The following is an 18,902-nucleotide window of genomic DNA, read 5'->3' on the forward strand; positions in this document are numbered from 1 at the left end:
TAGGCACAGTGGGGCAGGGTTTGGGGTACAGCTGGGTGGGGGGTGGGGGGTGGGGTGGAAGATGGCATCTCCCGGCACTCTTATCCACAGGGAGGGGAACTCAGCCATGGCTGTTCAGGAGGCCCTCACAGAAAAGTGAATAATCTCCCCTCCTGTGTCCCAGGTTTCCCTCAGATCCCTACCCTCAACCTGTCTGTGCCCGGGCTGCTGGCATGCCCAGCACCACAGTTCTGTGTTTTATCTCTGGCCTGTGGCTGGGATTCAAAATCCAAATCTTACAGGACCCAGCAAGGTGTGGACCTGCTCCCCTCCCCCAGAGAAGAGCCTCGCAGCTCCCCATCCAGCACCATTCTGTCCCAGAAAAGCAGTTGCACAGCCACGCAGGTGCCTGGAGTCTACGGTGAAGCACGGTGAAAAACTGAGACCAGGTTATCCACCCTCTGCGCACACCTCTGTCCCCTGCTGTTGAACAGCCGTTCAATGGAGCCCAGCGGGTCTTTTGTCCTTGCAGAGGCAATACACCCTCTTCCAAATGTATTCTCTCCCAGCACGACTCAGGATCCCCACACCATGATGTCTTGTGCAAACCCTACGCACTGCTCTCTCTTCCCCCCTCTCCCTCTCTGTCTTCTCTCCAAGAAAAGGGTTCCCTTCCCTCTGCGGCACCGTGGCTTTTCTCTCCGTCAATTCATGTCTCCAAATCTCACATCTGCCATGTTCTCTCCAAGTGTGCAGATTGTTTGCTTAATCCTTAGATTGATTTCCTAGTCGTTCAAAGTGATATGATGTTGATCTAGCTGTTCAAGGGATGAGGCAAGATCAGGGTCCCCCTACTACTCCATCATCTTAACTCTCCTCCCAAGATTTCATTCTTTTTGATGGCTGAGTAATATTCCATCATGTGTCCATTATATGTTATATTATATATTATATTATGAATAAATTATATATGTTATATTATGTATAATGGAATATATAATAGATAATGTAATTATATAATACTATTATATATAATGGAATATATATACATATATATACACACACACACACGTGTGTGTGTGTGTGTGTGTGTGTACCACATCTTCTTTATCCATTCATCAATCAATGGACATTTGGGCTCTCACCATAATTTGGCTATTGTTGATAATGCTGCAGAAAACATCAGGGGGCAGGTATCCCTTTGAATCAGTATTTTTATATCCTTTGGGTAAATACCTAGTGGTGCAATTGCTGGATCATAGGATAGTTCTATTTTTAACTTTTTGAGGAACCACCAAACTGTTCTCGAGAGTGGCTGCACCAGTTTGCATTCCCACCAACAATGTAGGAGGATCCCCTTTCTCTGCCTCCTTGCCAACATCTGTTCTTTTCTGTGTTGTTGATTTTAACCATTCTGACAGCTGTGAGGTATTATCTCATTGTAGTTTTGATTTTTATTTCCCTCATGATGAGTGATATTAAGCTTCTTTTCATGTGTCTGTTAGCAACCTGGATATCTTCTTTGGAAAACGTCTATGTTTTCTGTCCATTTTTTTACCTGAGTTGTTTTTGGGGTGTTAAGTTTGGTAAGTTCTTTATAAGTTTTGGCTACTAACCCTTTAACGGATATGTCATTTGTGAGTATCTTCTCCCAATCTGAAGGTTGCCTTCTAGTTTTGTTGATTGTTTCTTTTGCTGTGCAGAAACTTTCTCTTGATGAAGTCCCAATAGTTCATTTTTGCTTTTGTATCCCTTGCCTCTGGAGACATATTTAGTAAGAAGTTGCTACAGCCAATTTCAAAAAGATTAGTGCTTGTGTTTTCCTCTAGGATTTTGATGGTCTTCTGTCCCGCAGTTAGGTTTTCAATCCATTTTGAATTTATTTCTGTGTATGCTGTAAGAAACTGGTTCAGTTTCACTCTTCTGCATGTTGCTGTCCAGTTTTCCCAACACCATTTAGTGAACAGACTGTCTTTTTTCCTCTGGATATTCTTTTCTGCCTTGCTGAAGATTAGTTGACCATAAAGTTGAGGGTCCATTTCTGGGTTCTCTATTCTATCCATTGATTTATGTGTCTGCTTGTGTGCCCGTACCATATTGTCTTGATCACTACAGCTTTGTAACATAACTTGATGTCTGGAATTGTGACGCCCCCCCCCCCGCCTTTGCTTTTCTTTTTCAAGATTGCTTTGGCTATTTGGAGGTTTTTGTGGTTCCGTACAAATTTTAGGATTGTTTGTTCTAGCTCTGTGAAAAATGCTGGTAGTGTTTTGAGAGGGATTGCATTAAATGTGTAGATTGCTTTGGATACTATAGACATTTTAACAATATCTCTTCTTCCAATCCATGAGTATGAAATGTTTTTCCATTTCTTTAAATCACCTTTAACTTCTTTCATGAGTGTTTTATAGTTTTCAGAGTACAGATCTTTTACTTGTTTGGTTAGGTTTATTCCTAAGTATCTTATGGTTTTCAGTGCAATTGTAAATGGGATTGATTCCCTGACTTCTCATTCTGTTGCTTCATTATTGGCATATAGAAATGCAACAGATTTCTGTACACTGATTTTATATCCTATGACATTGCTGAATTCATGTATTAATTCTAGCAATTTTTTTGGTGGTCTTTTGCGTTTTCAACATAGCGTATCGTGTCATCTGCAAATATTGAAAGTTTTACTTCTTCCTTGCTGGTTTGGAGGCCTTTTCTTTTTGTTGTCTGATTGCTGAGGCTAGGACTTCCAGTACCATGTTAAATAGCAGTGGTGAGAATGGACATCCACTCCTGTCTTATTCCTGACTGTAGAGGAAAAGCTCTGTTTTTCCCCATTAAGGATGATATTAGCTATGGGTTTTCTGTATGTGGCCTTTATGATGTTGATGTATATTCCCTCTATCCCTACTTTGTTGAGAGTTTTTTTTATCAAGAATGGATATTGTATTTTGTCAAATGCTTTTTCTGCATCTACTGAGAGGATCATATGGTTCTTATCCCTTTCTTTCGTTAATATGGTGTATCATGTTGATTGACTTGTGAATACTGAACCCTATATACTTTTATATATTCCTGCAGCCCAGGAATAAATCCCACTTGATCATAGTGAATGATTCCTTTAATGGACTGTTGGATTCCATTTGCTGGTATTTTGAGAATTTTTGCATCCATGTTCATCAGTGTGGGCAAATCCTTATGTGAAAGACATGGCCCCCCTAATTAAATGGTGACTAATGCCTCATGAAACTCCTTTCAGAAAAGTGGGAGGAGGCAAGGGGGAGTAAATCCTCCAATCAGATTAACTATTTCCATGTTCCTCTAATTCATTTGCGCTGCTTCAGCCTTTAAGTTACAACTTATTTGCCTTTTAATGCCTTACCTTAGCTGTGCTAGGGGAGTAATGGAAATAGGGATTCTATGCACACAAACCAGGCCACAGTGGTAAAAGTGGGACAGTTCCCCTGAGGCCAGTGTGGTGTTGGTGGTAACCAATCTTGGGGATGTGGAACACTCAGTCCAACAATTGTGCTCATCTGAGAAATTATTATTCCAGCACCCACACTGGAGATCCTGAGTTTTTATTATTTCAAAATGAAGTGCCATTTCCTTATATTTGGGCAAGTTACTTAATTCTCTGAGCTTTAAGGAGTATGTTGTGGGGAAAGGGTTGCAATTTTAAATAGGGTGGTCAAAGAAGGCATTACTGATGAGGTTATATTTGAACAATGACTACCTATACAGATTTTTCAAGGAAAGATCTTCCCATTCCAATGGTTAACTAGCAAGAGCAAAGGCCCTGGGGTAGAAGCATGCTGCAGAAAAATAACAGGAGGCCAGTGTGGTTAGCCTCATCTATAAATGAAAATAACTACATCCATCTCAAAGGGTTGCATGCCTAGCAACTTCTAACCATGGAGTGAGAATTCAATAAATGCTAGTTCTTTTTTCCTTTCCCACCCACAATACCTAGTATGACACCTTGTATATAGTCAATGCTCAGCATATGCTAATTGATTTGAATTGAATTGGTATTTAATGGTTTAAAATACAAACTTAGGGGCACCTGGGTGGGTCAGTTGGTTGAGTGCCTGACTCTTGGTTTTGGCTCAGGTCATGATTTCATGGGTCAAGAGACCAGGCCCTGCATCAGGCTCCATGCTCTGGGGAATCTGCTTCAAGATTCTCTCCCTTTGTCCCTCCACCATCACTCAGGTGCATGTTTGCACAGGCACACACTCTTTCTAAAATAAATAAATCTTTAAAAAAATAAAGAAAATATAAACTTAGTTTAAGTGTCTTATAAGGGAAAATCATGGAACTATCAGTAAACCTTTATCACTTGAATAGGTTTCTAGACAAAGTACAGGTTTGAAGTTAGTAAGAACGGTACCTCACCTCCACGCTCTTTTTTCCCCAATGTCTAATACTCTAGACTCTTCTAATTTCCCCCTTTGCTATTGCAGTTAACCTATCTGCATTTTGTCCCTCAGAACTCTGCTGCTTAATTCACGAGTTCCCAGTCCAAAGTTCTCAAATCCTTAAGGGACCTATGAAGATAATGATGGAAGTCCACAACCTTTAGAATATTTCAAAAGGTCAAATGGAATCCTACACCATCCACAGTCAGGCTGTAGAGGTTACACCAAATACCAAATTTGTTTCTGAATTACATCATCTCCATGTTACTTCATGCTGATAGGACTCTCTGATCATACGCACATCTGCTCTTAATTTTAAAAAATTTAATAAATGTAGCTTGTTTTGTAAACAACAACAAAAACTTTCAAAACACATGATTGTGGTTGTGGGTAGAGATAACCAAAATATTTTTTGGTGGTAAACGTTGGGAATCAGCTACGTAATCGATATGATGCAACCCGCAAGTCATGCCTGTTAATATCTAGAAACAAAGAAGATACTGTTTGTTGGCAAAAAAACAAAACAAAACAAAACAAAAAAACCTACATCCTTATTCAACAGAAGAAGGGCTTCATCATGTAAGCACCGCATGAGCCCTGCTGAGAGAGCCTGAGCCAACTTTCCAGGGAGGATGGCTAGACGGAGGGAAAGAAAGCCAGAGTTGCAGACAAAACATCTTATATACATTAATCTTTTAAAACAAGTATGCTTCTGGCTGCTGTCATCACTTCCAAGCCAAGGTTTCCCTCTCTACCTTTTCTTCACTAGCTAAATAATGTTTTTTTTAATGTATCATTTTATAGACCAATGACAGTTTCCGAGTTTATTCCTGTAGATGTTAATTGGGTTGTTAGTTCAGTTGGAAATAATCTCATTAACATTTGCTAATTCTGTGTGGAGGTCTGACTAACACCTGTCCTCTTCATTCACTTCTTGTGTATTATGTCACCACAACTACATCTCCACCCTATCTTTTCATCTTAACACAGGTTTCCCCCTTCTTTCACTCCTTGCATTACCTCACAAGGTGTAGTCAGAGTCTAGGCAGAAACAAAAAAATGTGGTTGAAGGATTTTCACTCTTGAAAGCAGATTTTTTTAATGAGGATTACATTGCTGTCCAAGTCTCCTGTAGTTTGTCAATAGCTCAGAAAGTTTTTGAAATCCTTACCGTAGGTGCAGAACAATAAATATACCTTTTTATAGCAATAATGACGGAAATGATTGCAGGTAATACAAACAAATCTCTTTCAGTCAAAATGCTCTTTTACATTTAACTACATTGTTTACATTCAGAAAATATTTTCTTTCGTAACAGTCAGGCACAGCATATTCCTTTAACAAGAATATTTTTAGATGATGGGGGCAGGGATAAATAATAAAGCAAACATAGTTTCCTCATTGAATCAAGCCAAATTAACCACCCAAACAAGGGCAAGAAGTGGTATAACAATAAGAGAAAAAAAAATTTTTTAAAAAACACTCTCTTCACAGTCTTTTTTTTAAGTATAAAAACTTATCAGGTATAAACTATTTCACTGTCTACTTAGCCACAGGAGAGTTCGCTCACCTAACATACATTTATTTGAAGTACTGTGGTATTTTAAGTGGGTGCTTGGTAACACTCTAAATGTTAGTTCTACCAGCTCTTCTAACTCAGCCACCACACAACCTCAGGAAAGTGACGTAATTTCTCTGAATTTCATTTTCCCTCAGTAAAATCTAGTTGATTATATCTGCCCTATCAACTTCTCAGGATTCTTGTGAGAAAAAAGAGAAAAAAGAAATTTTTTTTAACTGCAAAGCATTACATAAAGATAAGTAGTACTGCCTGAAAGAGTTGAGCGGGGAAAAAACAAAACACACTAGAAAGCATAGCAAATAAGAAATCCAAAAAACTCTAGGGATGCCTGGGTGGCTCAGTTCGTTGAGCATCAGATTCTTGGTTTTGGCTCAGGTCATGGGGCTCCGAGCTCAGCAGGGAGTCTGCTTCTCCCTCTCCCACTGCTCCTCTCCCTACCATGCTCCCACTCTCTCTCAAATAAATAAATCTCAAAAAAAATAAGAAAAGAAAGAGAGATCTCTCCCTATCTCAAGAATAGGGAAAATTTTAGGGGCGCCTGGGTGGCACAGCGGTTAAGCGTCTGCCTTCGGCTCAGGGCGTGATCCCGGCGTTATGGGATCGAGCCCCACATCAGGCTCCTCTGCTATGAGCCTGCTTCTTCCTCTCCCACTCCCCCTGCTTGTGTTCCCTCTCTCGCTGGCTGTCTCTATCTCTGTCAAAATAAATAAATAAAATCTTTAAAAAAAAAAAAAAAAGAATAGGGAAAATTTTAAAAAAAGAAAAGAAATCCAAAAACTCTAAATAATAACAATAAATGTAAATGTTAAATAATAATAATAAATATGGATGATTTAACCCATTTATTCAAAGAATGGATACAAATAAAATTATTATTATTTACTTCTCATCTATCTGAGCCATTGGTATTAATCTTTGGTATTTCTCTTTAATGATTCTATTCTGCTACCTCTTCCATCTTAAGGAAACGAAAAATAAGCATTGATTCTCAGGAGGCATCTGTTCTGTGTACTGTATGTACACACTTGCTTTCTTCCATAGAGAGCACTTTCTTGAAATTTCATTAGCTACTGTGCTTGAGATAGAGATGAGGGGAGATCAGGATATACTGACCCAGAGCTTCACAAAACCTGTGACATAAGACTGTCAATGCAGCATCCCAACTCCCTTAAAGGTTCACACCGAGCATGTAACATACACCTAGTATCTAGCAAACAAGTAAAACACTGAGTGAATCTAAGGCGAGTTCTCCTATATCTCAATCCTCTTCCCCCATCTCACTTCTGAATCACTTAGATCTCGTTTCCTTTTTACACAGGAACTGTCATTAGAAAATGGCCTTACAACCAAGAAAAAGCACAGGAACCCCCAAGATAAAAGGGATAAATGATAAAGGAACCCCCAAGATAGGCTTTTCCTTCAGATGCCCCAGAGTGAGTCTGCCCCATCAGCTATGTAGTCTGGGAGAAGAGTACTATACCGACAGTCTTACCATTTTCTTGCAATGCCACAGGGACCAGGATCTACAAAAAGAAAAGTAAAAGCAAACATTAGATGCACTAAGAATCAAAGATACGATAAAGATAGCGTCACAAATCAACAGAAAAAGAGATACTGAAAAAGAATTATCTAGGGGAATTGCTAAATTAAATACGTCACACCACGTACCAAAATAAATCACAGGTAAATCTAGACGTTAAATGTTTTTTAACTGAATTAAAGCAAAAATAAGAGGACATCTACTTAATCACTAGATTTTAATCTGAGTTAAAGATGACAAGAGATATACAGGAATAATATAGATTAAAATATTTAAAGCTTAAAACTTCTATGTGCCAAAAATTAAAACTTGAAGAGGAAATGAAAATATTTGGCAACAAATATGACAAAGGGTTAACAGTCTTAATACCTGAAGATTACAATAGTATACATGAATAAGAAAAACCCAAGGTATGTGTCAAAAGTCGAATCGACAAAGGACAGAAACTGAATTCATATATGAAGACATAAATGCATATATAAAGATATATAAATAAAAGAAAAAGTTCATGCTTGCTTGTAGTCAAAACAATGTAAGTTAAGAATGAGATTTTTTTTAAACTATAAAATTAGCAGAATAAATTTTGCAGAGGATAATGAAACCAGATGGATAAGATGAGATGAGTACTCTTGGGTACTGCTGGTGGAAATCTAAACTAGTATACTTTATGAAAAATAATTTGGCAGTACAAGTCGGCAAGGCTTATATTCCTTAACCTAATTCTACTTGTAGAAATGTACCCTAAAGAAATTATTCCAGGGGTGCCTGGGTGGCTCAGTCGGTTGAGTGTCCACTTTTGGCTTAGGTCGTGATCCCAGGGTCCTGGGATCGAGCCCCACATTGGGCTCCCTGCTCAATGGGGAGCCTGCTTCTCCCTTTGCCTGCTGCTCCCCCTGCTTGTGCTTGCTCTCTTTCTGTCAAATAAATAAATGAAATCTTAAAAAAAAAAAGAAATTATTCCAAGTGTAGCAAAAATGTATGCACAAAAATGTTTATTGTGGTATCAGTGGAAAATTGGATACACCTGAAATGTCCAAAACAGAAGAAATGGTTAAGCAAATTAAAAATCATGGTTCAGGGGCACTTGGGTGGCTCAGTCGGTTGAGTGTCTGACTTTGGCTCAGGTTATGATCTTTGGGGTCTTGGGATCCAGCTCTGTGCTGGGCTCCCCACTCAGCAGGAAGTCTGCTTCTCCCTCTCCCTCTGCCCCACCCTGCTCATACTCACTCTCTCTCTGTTAAATAAATAAAATCTTTTTAAAAAATCATGTTTTGGGGCACCTGGGTAGCTCAGTTGGTTAGATGTCTGACTCTTGATCTTGGCTGGTCTTGATCTCAAGATCATGAGTTCAGGCCCCACACTGGGGCCCAGCATGGAGCCCACTTAAAAAAAAATCATGCTTAGTTTTTTGCTACATGTGGGAAAATGTAGGACATCATACAGGCCAAGTTATGTAAAGGACTATTATAATAGGCCTCATAAGGACAGTTTGTTCCAGATGGTTTTTTCTTGGGAATTTTTAATCACATCTGAGAGTTCTGAAGTACCACTGCCTACCCTCTGAAGTATTTTGGGGAAAGGAAGGTGGGTGTGCTCTGGCATCAGACAGACATAGCTCAAACCCCAGTTCTGTTAGTCGTACAACCTTGGGCAAACTGCTTAACTTCTCTGAGACTCACTTTCCCTTCTCAGGTAGGAGGGTAATAGGTATGTCTGCATAAAGATTAGTGACATATATGTAGAGTGCCCTGCATAGAGATGAATGGTGATCAGAATTATCAGTTACAACTCTAGTGTATCAGCGTGGGAGCACTGCAGGAAACACAGCAACCCAGTCCCCATATTGAGTGGGTTTCTACCATGTGCAGCATGGTGCCGGTGCTGAGAGGAACAAAAATAAGTAAGTTCACCTCTCAAGGAGTTCACAGCATAGTAGGAGATAGGTTACAAACTTAAAAAAAAAAAAGTAAACAGAATTTTTGAATTGGAATATTTTCTATTACTTTTTTTTTAAAAGATTTATTTATTTCTTTGAGAGAGAGAGAGAGAGAGAGCATGAGCAGGGGGAGGGGAGGGGGGAGAGAGAGAGAGAGAAGCAGACTCCCCCTGCTGAGCATGGAGCCCAATGCAGAGCCCAATCTCAAGACCCCAAGTTCATGATCTGGGCTGAAATTGAGAGTCAGAGGCCCAACCAACTGAGCCACCCAGGCGCCCAATCTATTATTCTATTTTTTAAGGCTAAACTAACTCAGACCTAAGGAAAAGGGGAGAGTAGACTACAAATACGCCCCTTGTGCCCAGTCATGCTGTCACTCAGCACAGATGCAACACTTGTTCCATGGATTTTTTGTGTATCCACCAAGCTTGGTTCCCAGCTTTATATACACAGGTCAGAAAGTCAGTGTAACACTGAATCATTTCTAAAAACACTTCTACAAATACTGATAATATGAATGAATAACACTTTTCCTATTGCCCTTTCATGGTAGCTTCTCCCACAGGTAGAGCTTGCACTTTTTTTTTTTTTAAGACAGAGAGAGAGGAGGAGAGGGAGAGAGAGAATCTTAAGAGGCTCATGCCAGTGCAGAGCCTGATACAGGGCTCAATCTCATGACCCTGAGATCATGACCTTAGCCACAATCAAGAGTCAGATGCTTAACCAACCGAGCCACACAGGCACCCCTTGCACTCTTTATTTTAGAAATACTTTTGATGTTATCTCACCAATTGGTGGGATAGAACAACTCTCAGGTGGCTATTATTAGCTAATACTCCAAGCAAAGCACTACCACAATGGTTTCCAAACGTGTCTGCACATTAAAGATCACTTGGGGATCTTTTAAAAATTGTGGGGCTCAGGTCATACCCTAGACCAATTAAATCCACAATCTTTGGAGGTGGAACACAGGTACTGGTATTTTTTGAAGCAGACAAGTCTGGGCTCTACCACAATATTGTTTAATGGGTAAGACTCCTGGCTCTGGAATCAAGACAGGCTGAAACCAAAACCTGGCTCTAACAAGGAGAGAGAGGAAAAGCATTTCAGACAGAGGAGATGGCAAGTGTAAAGGTCCTGAGGTGGAATCGAGCAAAAGGCACAGGAAGACAGCTGGTCAGGGTGGCTGGAGGGAAGGGAGCAAGGGAGAGGACAGCAGGATTTGTGGTTGGTCCAGATCCCAATGAGCCCTGCAGGAATTTGGCTTTTATTTAAAGGCTACCAGGAGGAAGCCCCCAAAGGATTTTGAGCAAAATGATGGACACCAGCTCCCTCTAAGAGATAATCAGAACATTATGGGGGCAGTAGGCCCTTTAAATATCTGTATTTTATTCTGCAGCATACAAACTACATCACTCAACATTGCCACCTACAGCTAAAAAATGGGATGGTCTACACCATTTGATGGAGAAGGCTGCCATCTGCTGGGAGAGAGCCTGATGAAACCTATTCCTCCCCCATGGCAGTAATGAGGCATTGTTCACTGTGAGTCCCATTGCAAGCACAATAAAGCATTTTGTAACATATAAGGATGAAATGTCTAAGTAAAACTGTTCTCCACTTTGCCCTCTATCCTGCCTCCAAAGGAGCCCATGTTTGAGATGTTCAGCCTCTAGTCCTGAGTTGTACTGAATGGGGTACCACTGACCTACCAAAAAAAGGCAGGGAGCACCTCTCAGAATAGATCTAGGGGGCACACGAAGAGAGGGTAAGAGGGAGGCAAGCTGGAACTTGAGAGAAATAGGAGAGGTATTTTTGGAGATTAGCTGTCATGAGGATTGGGACTTGGGAAGAATGATGCCTCAAGAGCATTTTTAGCAGGTTTCACTCTATGTTCAATGGTATAGTTGCCTGTAAGATACTTCAGTAAGACCTACTTTAGTTTTCAAGGCTTTTTGAAGTAAAATTTGTGCTTGTTTTATGTGCACTATTGTTCTGGAGATTGGTCATAAAGCAGTCCACTTCTATTTTGGGTATGACTATGTAAACAAACAATGAGATGTTCTTTGATATGATGTAATAAGTTATGTGATCTGTCACTATTGTTCATTCTTCTTGCTCTTCTCCTAGGCATGGCTCCCTAGCACTGTGCTCCCCACTGCCTTAGCTCAGGGACTTCGGGCAAGAGATAGGAAAGCATGGGGAAAGGGTTTTGCTTGAGGTTGAGAAGGCAGAGGCAGAAAAAGGACAAGTCCTTCCATTTGGTTAGATGACAACAACAGAAACCTGGGACTTCTGTGCAAACTAGAGGTCAAAACTATTACATCCTCAAGCTAACTATTAAGCTGTGCCTCCTCTCACACCTACACTTTTGTGACCTTTTTTCTCAAATTTCAAATCTATTTTTCGTGTTCATTTTTACCCAATTTCATCTATGTGAGACAGCACTGGCAACGTGGGTAGCTGCTAAGAAAGCTGGATTTATAACTCACACCAAACACCAGGATAAATTCTGAATGGATCAAAGATTTAAATATTTTTTTAAAAAGATTATAAGGGGCGCCTGGGTGGCATAGCGGTTGGGCGTCTGCCTTCGGCTCAGGGCGTGATCCCGGCATTATGGGATCGAGCCCCACATCAGGCTCCTCTGCTATGAGCCTGCTTCTTCCTCTCCCACTCCCTGCTTGTGTTCCCTCTCTCACTGGCTGTCTCTATCTCTGTTGAATAAATAAATAAAAAAAAAATCTAAAAAAAAAAAATATTATAAAAGAATACACATGGGTAATTCCTTCATGACCTAGAAGTGGAAGAAGGCCTTTCTAATTATGATTCCAAAAAGCCATAAAAGTAATGTTTGATAAAGTTTACTATAAAAATATTTTTGTGGCAAAACAAAATGAAATAAAAACAAGCAAAGACAAGGAGACCACCAACAAACAGAAAAAAAAAGGTCATACATATCCCAGACAAAGGGCTAATCTCCTTGTAAGCAAGAAAAATACTTAGCAAGTCAAAAGGAAAATAGTCAAAGGACATGAGAAAATATATATCAAAAAAGATGCTTAATGTCATACAGATAGTGAGACAAATGCAAATTAAAACTTAATTGACACACTAATTTTTCATCAATTAGATTTTCTTTTTTTTTTAAGATTTTATTTATTTATTTGAGAGAGAGAGAGAGAAAATGGGAGCAAGCACAAGCAGGGGCATAGGGAGAGGGAGAAACAGGCTCCCCACTGAGCAAGGAGCCCAATGTGAGACTCGATCCCAGGACCCTGGGGTCATGACCTGAGCCGAAGGCAGATGCTTAACCTACTGAGCCACCCAGGAGCCCACATCAATTAGATTTTCAAAAAGCCTTAAGTTCAACCACACACTACAATGGTGAGGCTATAGAGAACAGACACTTCCATTGCCACTTTCATTGGGCGTACAAAATAACATCAACTCCCACAGAAGGCCATTTTGTTAAATCAGAGTTCCAGATGTGTTTACCCTCCAGCATCCCACTTCTGGAAATTTATTCTACAGATACACCTGTATGACGTGTACTAAACGACATCATGTACAGATTTATCTACTGCAGCACTGCTTGTAATAATAGCAACATCCAGGAACAAATGAGGTGTTAAACTCGTAGTGGCACAACTATGTCATAAAACATGAGGCATCTGCTTTTTAAAAAAGAACGAGGAAACTCTATATGTAGTTATATGGGAAGATATGCTGTCAAGTGAAGAGTGAAGAACAGGATAGCATGAGCTTCTCTTTGATAAGAGAGGGGGAACACACACATAAGCTTGTACTATTTTCTTGTATTTATATAAAGATAATAGAAATGAATAAAAGTGGTTACTTGTAAAAGGGGAGAGAGGGAACAGGGTGGGAAGGTGACACTTCCTTGTAGTCTTTTAAGATTGTTTTGGTTTTTTAATCATATAAATGCCTTACAAATTTCAAAAAAGTTTTAAATTTAAAAAAAGTTTTACTCGATTTCCCTCCATACTCCCACACTTGTTTGAGATTTTTTTCTTTTAAATCACTTCCCTAATCCCTTATAAATCCAAATTAAGGGGCGCCAGGGTGGCTCAGTCAGTTTTGAGCACATCTGACTCTTGATCTCAGCTCAGGACTTGATCTAAGGGTCATGAGTTCAAGCCCCACAACAGGCTCCATGCCGGGCATAGAGCCCACATCCATACATACATATATACACACATACTTAAAATCCAAATGAAGTACTCTTAGTTCTGTATGCTTGAGATTAAATATTTAATCTTTACTTCAGCCTATTTTAGGAAAGTACCTTAAATGAATACTTTGGTCCTATTTTTTTCTAAGCCTTTCTTCTCCATCAAAAATAGAGGTTAGTATTGTCATTCAACTCAGAACAATGAAGTGACTGTCCTGTGGGATACTCCAATCTACTTTACTTTGTACGCTATGTGGATGTGTTATTGTTATGGATGTGTTTAGCCTCCCCAACCACACTGACAGTCCTTCAAGGATGGGATCCTGTCTTACTCATCTATGGTTCAATGTCTACACCCTGAACATAGTAACTGCTTAATAAATTTTAACAGTGGGGGCGCCTGGGTGGCACAGTCGTTAAAAGTCTGCCTTCGGCTCAGGGCGTGATCCTGGCACTATGGGACCGAGCCCCACATCGGGCTCCTCCACTATGAGCCTGCTTCTTCCTCTCCCACTCCCCATGCTTGTGTTCCCTCTCTCGCTGGCTGTCTTTATCTCTGTCAAATAAATAAATAAAATCTTTAAAAATAAATAAATAAAATAAATTTTAACAGTGACACTGATGATTAGATGATGATACCTTAGTAAGGTAATAGATGATGGGCCCTATTCTGTAATATAAATTTTAAAAATATGCACACAACCAAACTGCCATGTGTCAGTCATCTTTACAGCCCCACAGGACACAAAGAGTGCCTTAGTAGATGCTCAGCAAATGTTTGGTGGATGAAGGAATCTTATTGAATGAACAGAAGTATGGTGACATGCTGACTAAATATCTCCTAAATATTATACAAATATGCTAGATTCTTATTAAGCCTTACCAAGGGAACTAATGTAAAGACAGGATTTTTAACAAGGAAAATCTAAAATCTAGAAAACAAATTGATAAGATAGGAAATTTTAAAGTAGTATTTTCCAAAGCAGAGTTTGAGAACTTTTGAGAGAGTCTCATCATCAAGCTACATCAGAGGGGCTTACTTAGGCATCATGGACAGGGAAGGCCCTCTTAAGAGCTAGGCTTTCCCACCTTTTAAAAACATGGACTGGCAGAGAAAGACAAATACTATATGAGTTCACTCATATGTGGCATTTGAGAAACAAAACAAATGAACATGGGGTGGGGAGAGAGAGGAAAACCGTAAAACAGACTCTTGACTATAGAGAACGAACTGATGGTTACCAGAGTGGAGATGGGTGGGGGATGGGTTAAATAGGTGATGGGGATTAAGGAGGGCCCTTGTTGTGATGAGAACTCTAAGTGCTGAATCACTAAATTCTACACCTGAAACTAATATTACACTGTAAACTAACTGGAATTTATTTTTTTTAATTAAAAAAAAATTTTTAAGTAATTATTTAAAATGTGGGGCTCAAACTCACAACCCAGAGATCAAGAGTCACATGCTCCACCAACTGAGCCAGCCAGGCTCCCCATAACTAACTGGAATTTAAATAAAAACTTGGAAGAAAAATAAATAAATGAACAAACACAAAATTAATTAATTGAAAAGAAAAAATAAAATAAAAATGTGGACTGGGACCTGAACAGGAATTAATCATGACAATCCTGGAAAAATAATAAGCATCTAGGGAGAGGAAACCACAAATACAGATTCTGAAGCAGGGGCAAGTATGGGATTGGCCTTTTAGAGAACAGAAAAGAAGCCAGTATGACTGGGGCACAGTAAGCAGGAGGGATTGGAAGGGAGTGAGGTCAGAGGGCCCATGGAGCTCTAGAGATCCCTGCAAAGGTTTGGTTGATCCTAAGAGCGATGGGAAGCCACAAGCAGAATTATATAGTGAGGGTGCCATCCTTACTTTATAAAATAGCATCCAGTTTGATCAAGCCAAAAAAAACTACTTTGTCCCTGACTCCTCCTCCTCCTTCACCTTCAAATCAAATGTGTCCAATGCCAGTTGTTAGTTTTTCTATTTCTTGAATTAATTTATTTGCATTACTACACCCTCATCCCAATTACGGCCATTTCTCACCTGGATTTCTTTCTTTTTTTTTTTTTTAAGATTTTATTTATTTATTTGACAGAGATAGAGACAGCCAGCGAGAGAGGGAAAACAAGCAGGGGGAGTGGGAGAGGAAGAAGCAGGCTCATAGCGGAGGAGACTGATGCGGGGCTTGATTTCATAACGCCGGGATCACGCCCTGAGCCGAAGGCAGATGCTTAACCGCTGTGCCACCCAGGCGCCCCGTCACCTGGATTTCTAGATGAGCTTCTCGAGTAGTCTCCCTGCTTCTACCTTTGTTTCCTCTGCAATCTATTTGGCAATTTCTGGAAGCATTCAGTTGGAGGAGTGAGGGAGGAACAAGATTGGGAGAAAAATCAAGACTTCTATCTCAAAGTATATTATTTTGTGATGCCTATGATATATCCAAATGGAGATGTCCAGTAGGCAGTTTGAATACATGAGTGTGAGATTCAGGAAAGAGAGTAGAGCTGGAATATACAAATTTAGGAGGCAGTAGTACAGACATGCTATTTAAAGCCATAAGTGTACATATGACAGCCTGGGAGGGAAAAGTAAAAAGAAAAAAAAAGAAAAAGAAAGAAAAAGAAAAAAAAAGAAAAGGGGTCAGGATGGAGCTCTTTAGAGTACAGGAAAATAGGCAGGGCTCAGCAAATGAGCCCAAGAAGCAAGCAGTCACATAGGTGATAAACTGGGGGACTGTGGTGTCACAGAGGCCAAGACTAAGATTTGTATGTTTCAAGAAGGGAGTGGTCAATTGTATTAAATGCTGCCCGGAGGTCAAATAAGATAAAAATACTAACACCACTACTAAGAATGGCTAACATCTACTAAGCACTTAGCAGTACCACAATCTGCTCTAAATGCTTTACAGATATTAACTCAATTAATTTTCTTAACAACCCTAAGGATAGAGAAGGAACCACTGGACTTGGTGACAGAGGCTGAATAAAGAAATCCTTCATTCAACAATAATTGCTAAGCCCCAACTTGTTCCAGGCACTGCTTGAGGCATTGAGGATGAAACAGTGGAAAAGACAAAGGTTTTGCCCTCTGTGAGCTTAATATAAACAGTAAACAAATAGACACATAATACTGCAGAATCAGTAAGACAAGTACTTTAAAGAAAATGAGCAGGCTAGAGAGTGTTCTTTTTAACAGAGTGATCTGGTCTATCTTCATAAGGTGACAAATACTTGAGCAAAGGGTATCCTGACAGACGAAAAGTCAAAAGAAATGACTGTGAGGTGGGAGCAAGGAGGCCACGTGGTTGGAGAGCAGAGATGGCAGGGAGATGGTGGGACATTTGGATGGGGAGGCAGGTGGGGGCCAGATCATGTGGGGCCTTGCAGGCCTGCTAAAGACTTTAGATTACAAACTATGTGAGATGAGAACCCCCTCTGGAGAGGTGAGAGCAGGAGAGTTGCATATCATTTATGTTCTAAGACCCAAGACCACTATATGAACAATAAACTGCGGGGGGGGGGCGGGGGAGGAATGGGGCAAGAGCGGAAGCAAGAGCAAGCTGAAAGCCACTCTAGTGGATCAAGCAAGAGATGATAGTGGCTTACAAAGATGATGCAACTGTAGATGTTAATAAGTGCTCAGTCACGATATATCTCAAAATTGAGGTTTGCTGATGGTTTGGAGGCTGAGTGTAAGAGAAAAACAGGTGTCAAGAATGACTCCAAGGTTTTTGGGGGCACCTGGGTGGCTCAGTCGTTAAGCGTCTGCCTTTGGCTCAGGGTGTGATCCTGGTGTTATGGGATCGAGCCCCACATCAGGCTCCTCCACTGGGAGCCTGCTTTCTTCCTCTCCCACTCCCCCTGCTTGTGTTCCCTCTCTCTCTGGCTGTCTCTCTCTCTGTCAAATAAATAAATAAAATCTTAAAAAAAAAAAAAAAAGAATGACTCCAAAGTTTTTTGATCCTAGCACCTAGAGGAATGAGTGGTGGTACCATTTGCTGAAATAAGGAACAGTGAAGGAAGAGCAAGTTTGGGTGTGGACGTAAGAGTTCAGTTACGGATGCATTCAATTTTACATGCCTACTAGATACTCAAGTAGGGATATTAAATAGACAATTGGTTATAAAACTCTGGAACTCAAGGGAGAAATTTGAGAAGTTACCAGCACACAATTAAAGCCATGGAACTGATGACATTGCCTAAGGAACAAGGAAAGTTCTAAAGAATCTGAGAAAACTGAGCCATCACTCACTTCAACCTAGAGGCTGGGAAGAGAAGTTCCTGACTCAAAGAAAACTGAGTCAGGAACAACTGATGAGATAGGAGGACAATGAAGGCAAGTAAAGAAGGACTTCATACAAAGAGGGAGTGAATGTGTCCAATGAGTAAGATGAGGATGAAGAATTAACCACTAGATTTTGGCAAGGCAGAGGTCATTATGACCTCAACAAGAGCAACTTCAGCCAAGTAGAGGAGATGAATGTTAAAGTGGGTTCTTAAGAGAATGAGAAGTGAGGCTATGGAGATAACTGTTTTGAGGAGCAGAGAAATAGGAGTGGTATCTGGAGGGATACATGGGGTTAAGGGAGGGTTTTTTGTTTTGTTTTGTTTTTTTTAAGATTCAAGTTATTGCTGCATGTTCATGTGCTGAATGACCCAGTGGAGAACATAAAATGATGCAGGAGAGAGTCAGGCTAATTTTAGGAGCAAGGAGCTTAAAGTTAGATAGGATGGAATCCAACATACAGGTTGAGAGAATAGCCTTTAATAGGAATAAAGATGGTTCATCCATTATTAACAGGAGAATAGGCAGAGTATATATATACAGATGCTGGTAATTTGGTAGATTCCATGCTGGAAAATGAATTGACAGGGAAATGTAGTATGTTTGCCAAGCAGCACTGACAGCCCACTTGAATTTCAGCATTGACAGCCCACTTGAATTTCAAAGTCATTAATTTAAAATCAGTCAGCATAGTTTGTTTTCTCTTGTCATTGTTTTCCAAGTGCTGGCAAGAATTGGATTAACTGGATACACAACTAATGAAGCATCAAACTTTACTTCGGAATCCGGGGATGTACTGTATGGTGACTAACATAATATAATAAAAAATCCTTAAAAAAAAAAGAATTGGATTAACTGGGCAAGAATGATAGAGGGAAAAGCAAAGGAGGTAAGGATATTTGCAAGGGAGTGATTCCGTTAATGGACCGTGGACTATCAAGTGACTAAAGGGAGACAGAGGAC

The 18,902-nt window shown here is 40.1% G+C and overlaps 1 protein-coding gene across 1 annotated transcript in view; it reads right to left on the reverse strand.

The window, feature by feature from the left end:
* Positions 1–18,902, reverse strand: part of THEGL (theg spermatid protein like) — a 51,515-nt gene that overhangs the window by 29,933 nt on the left and 2,680 nt on the right. Inside the window, exon 2 of the mRNA XM_019798428.2 lies at positions 7,466–7,496. Coding sequence (XP_019653987.2) covers positions 7,466–7,496 — 31 coding nt within the window. The remainder of the gene's footprint in view (positions 1–7,465; positions 7,497–18,902) is intronic.

The sequence above is a fragment of the Ailuropoda melanoleuca genome, chromosome 11 (genome assembly GCF_002007445.2).
Source record: "Ailuropoda melanoleuca isolate Jingjing chromosome 11, ASM200744v2, whole genome shotgun sequence".
NCBI lineage: Eukaryota > Metazoa > Chordata > Mammalia > Carnivora > Ursidae > Ailuropoda > Ailuropoda melanoleuca.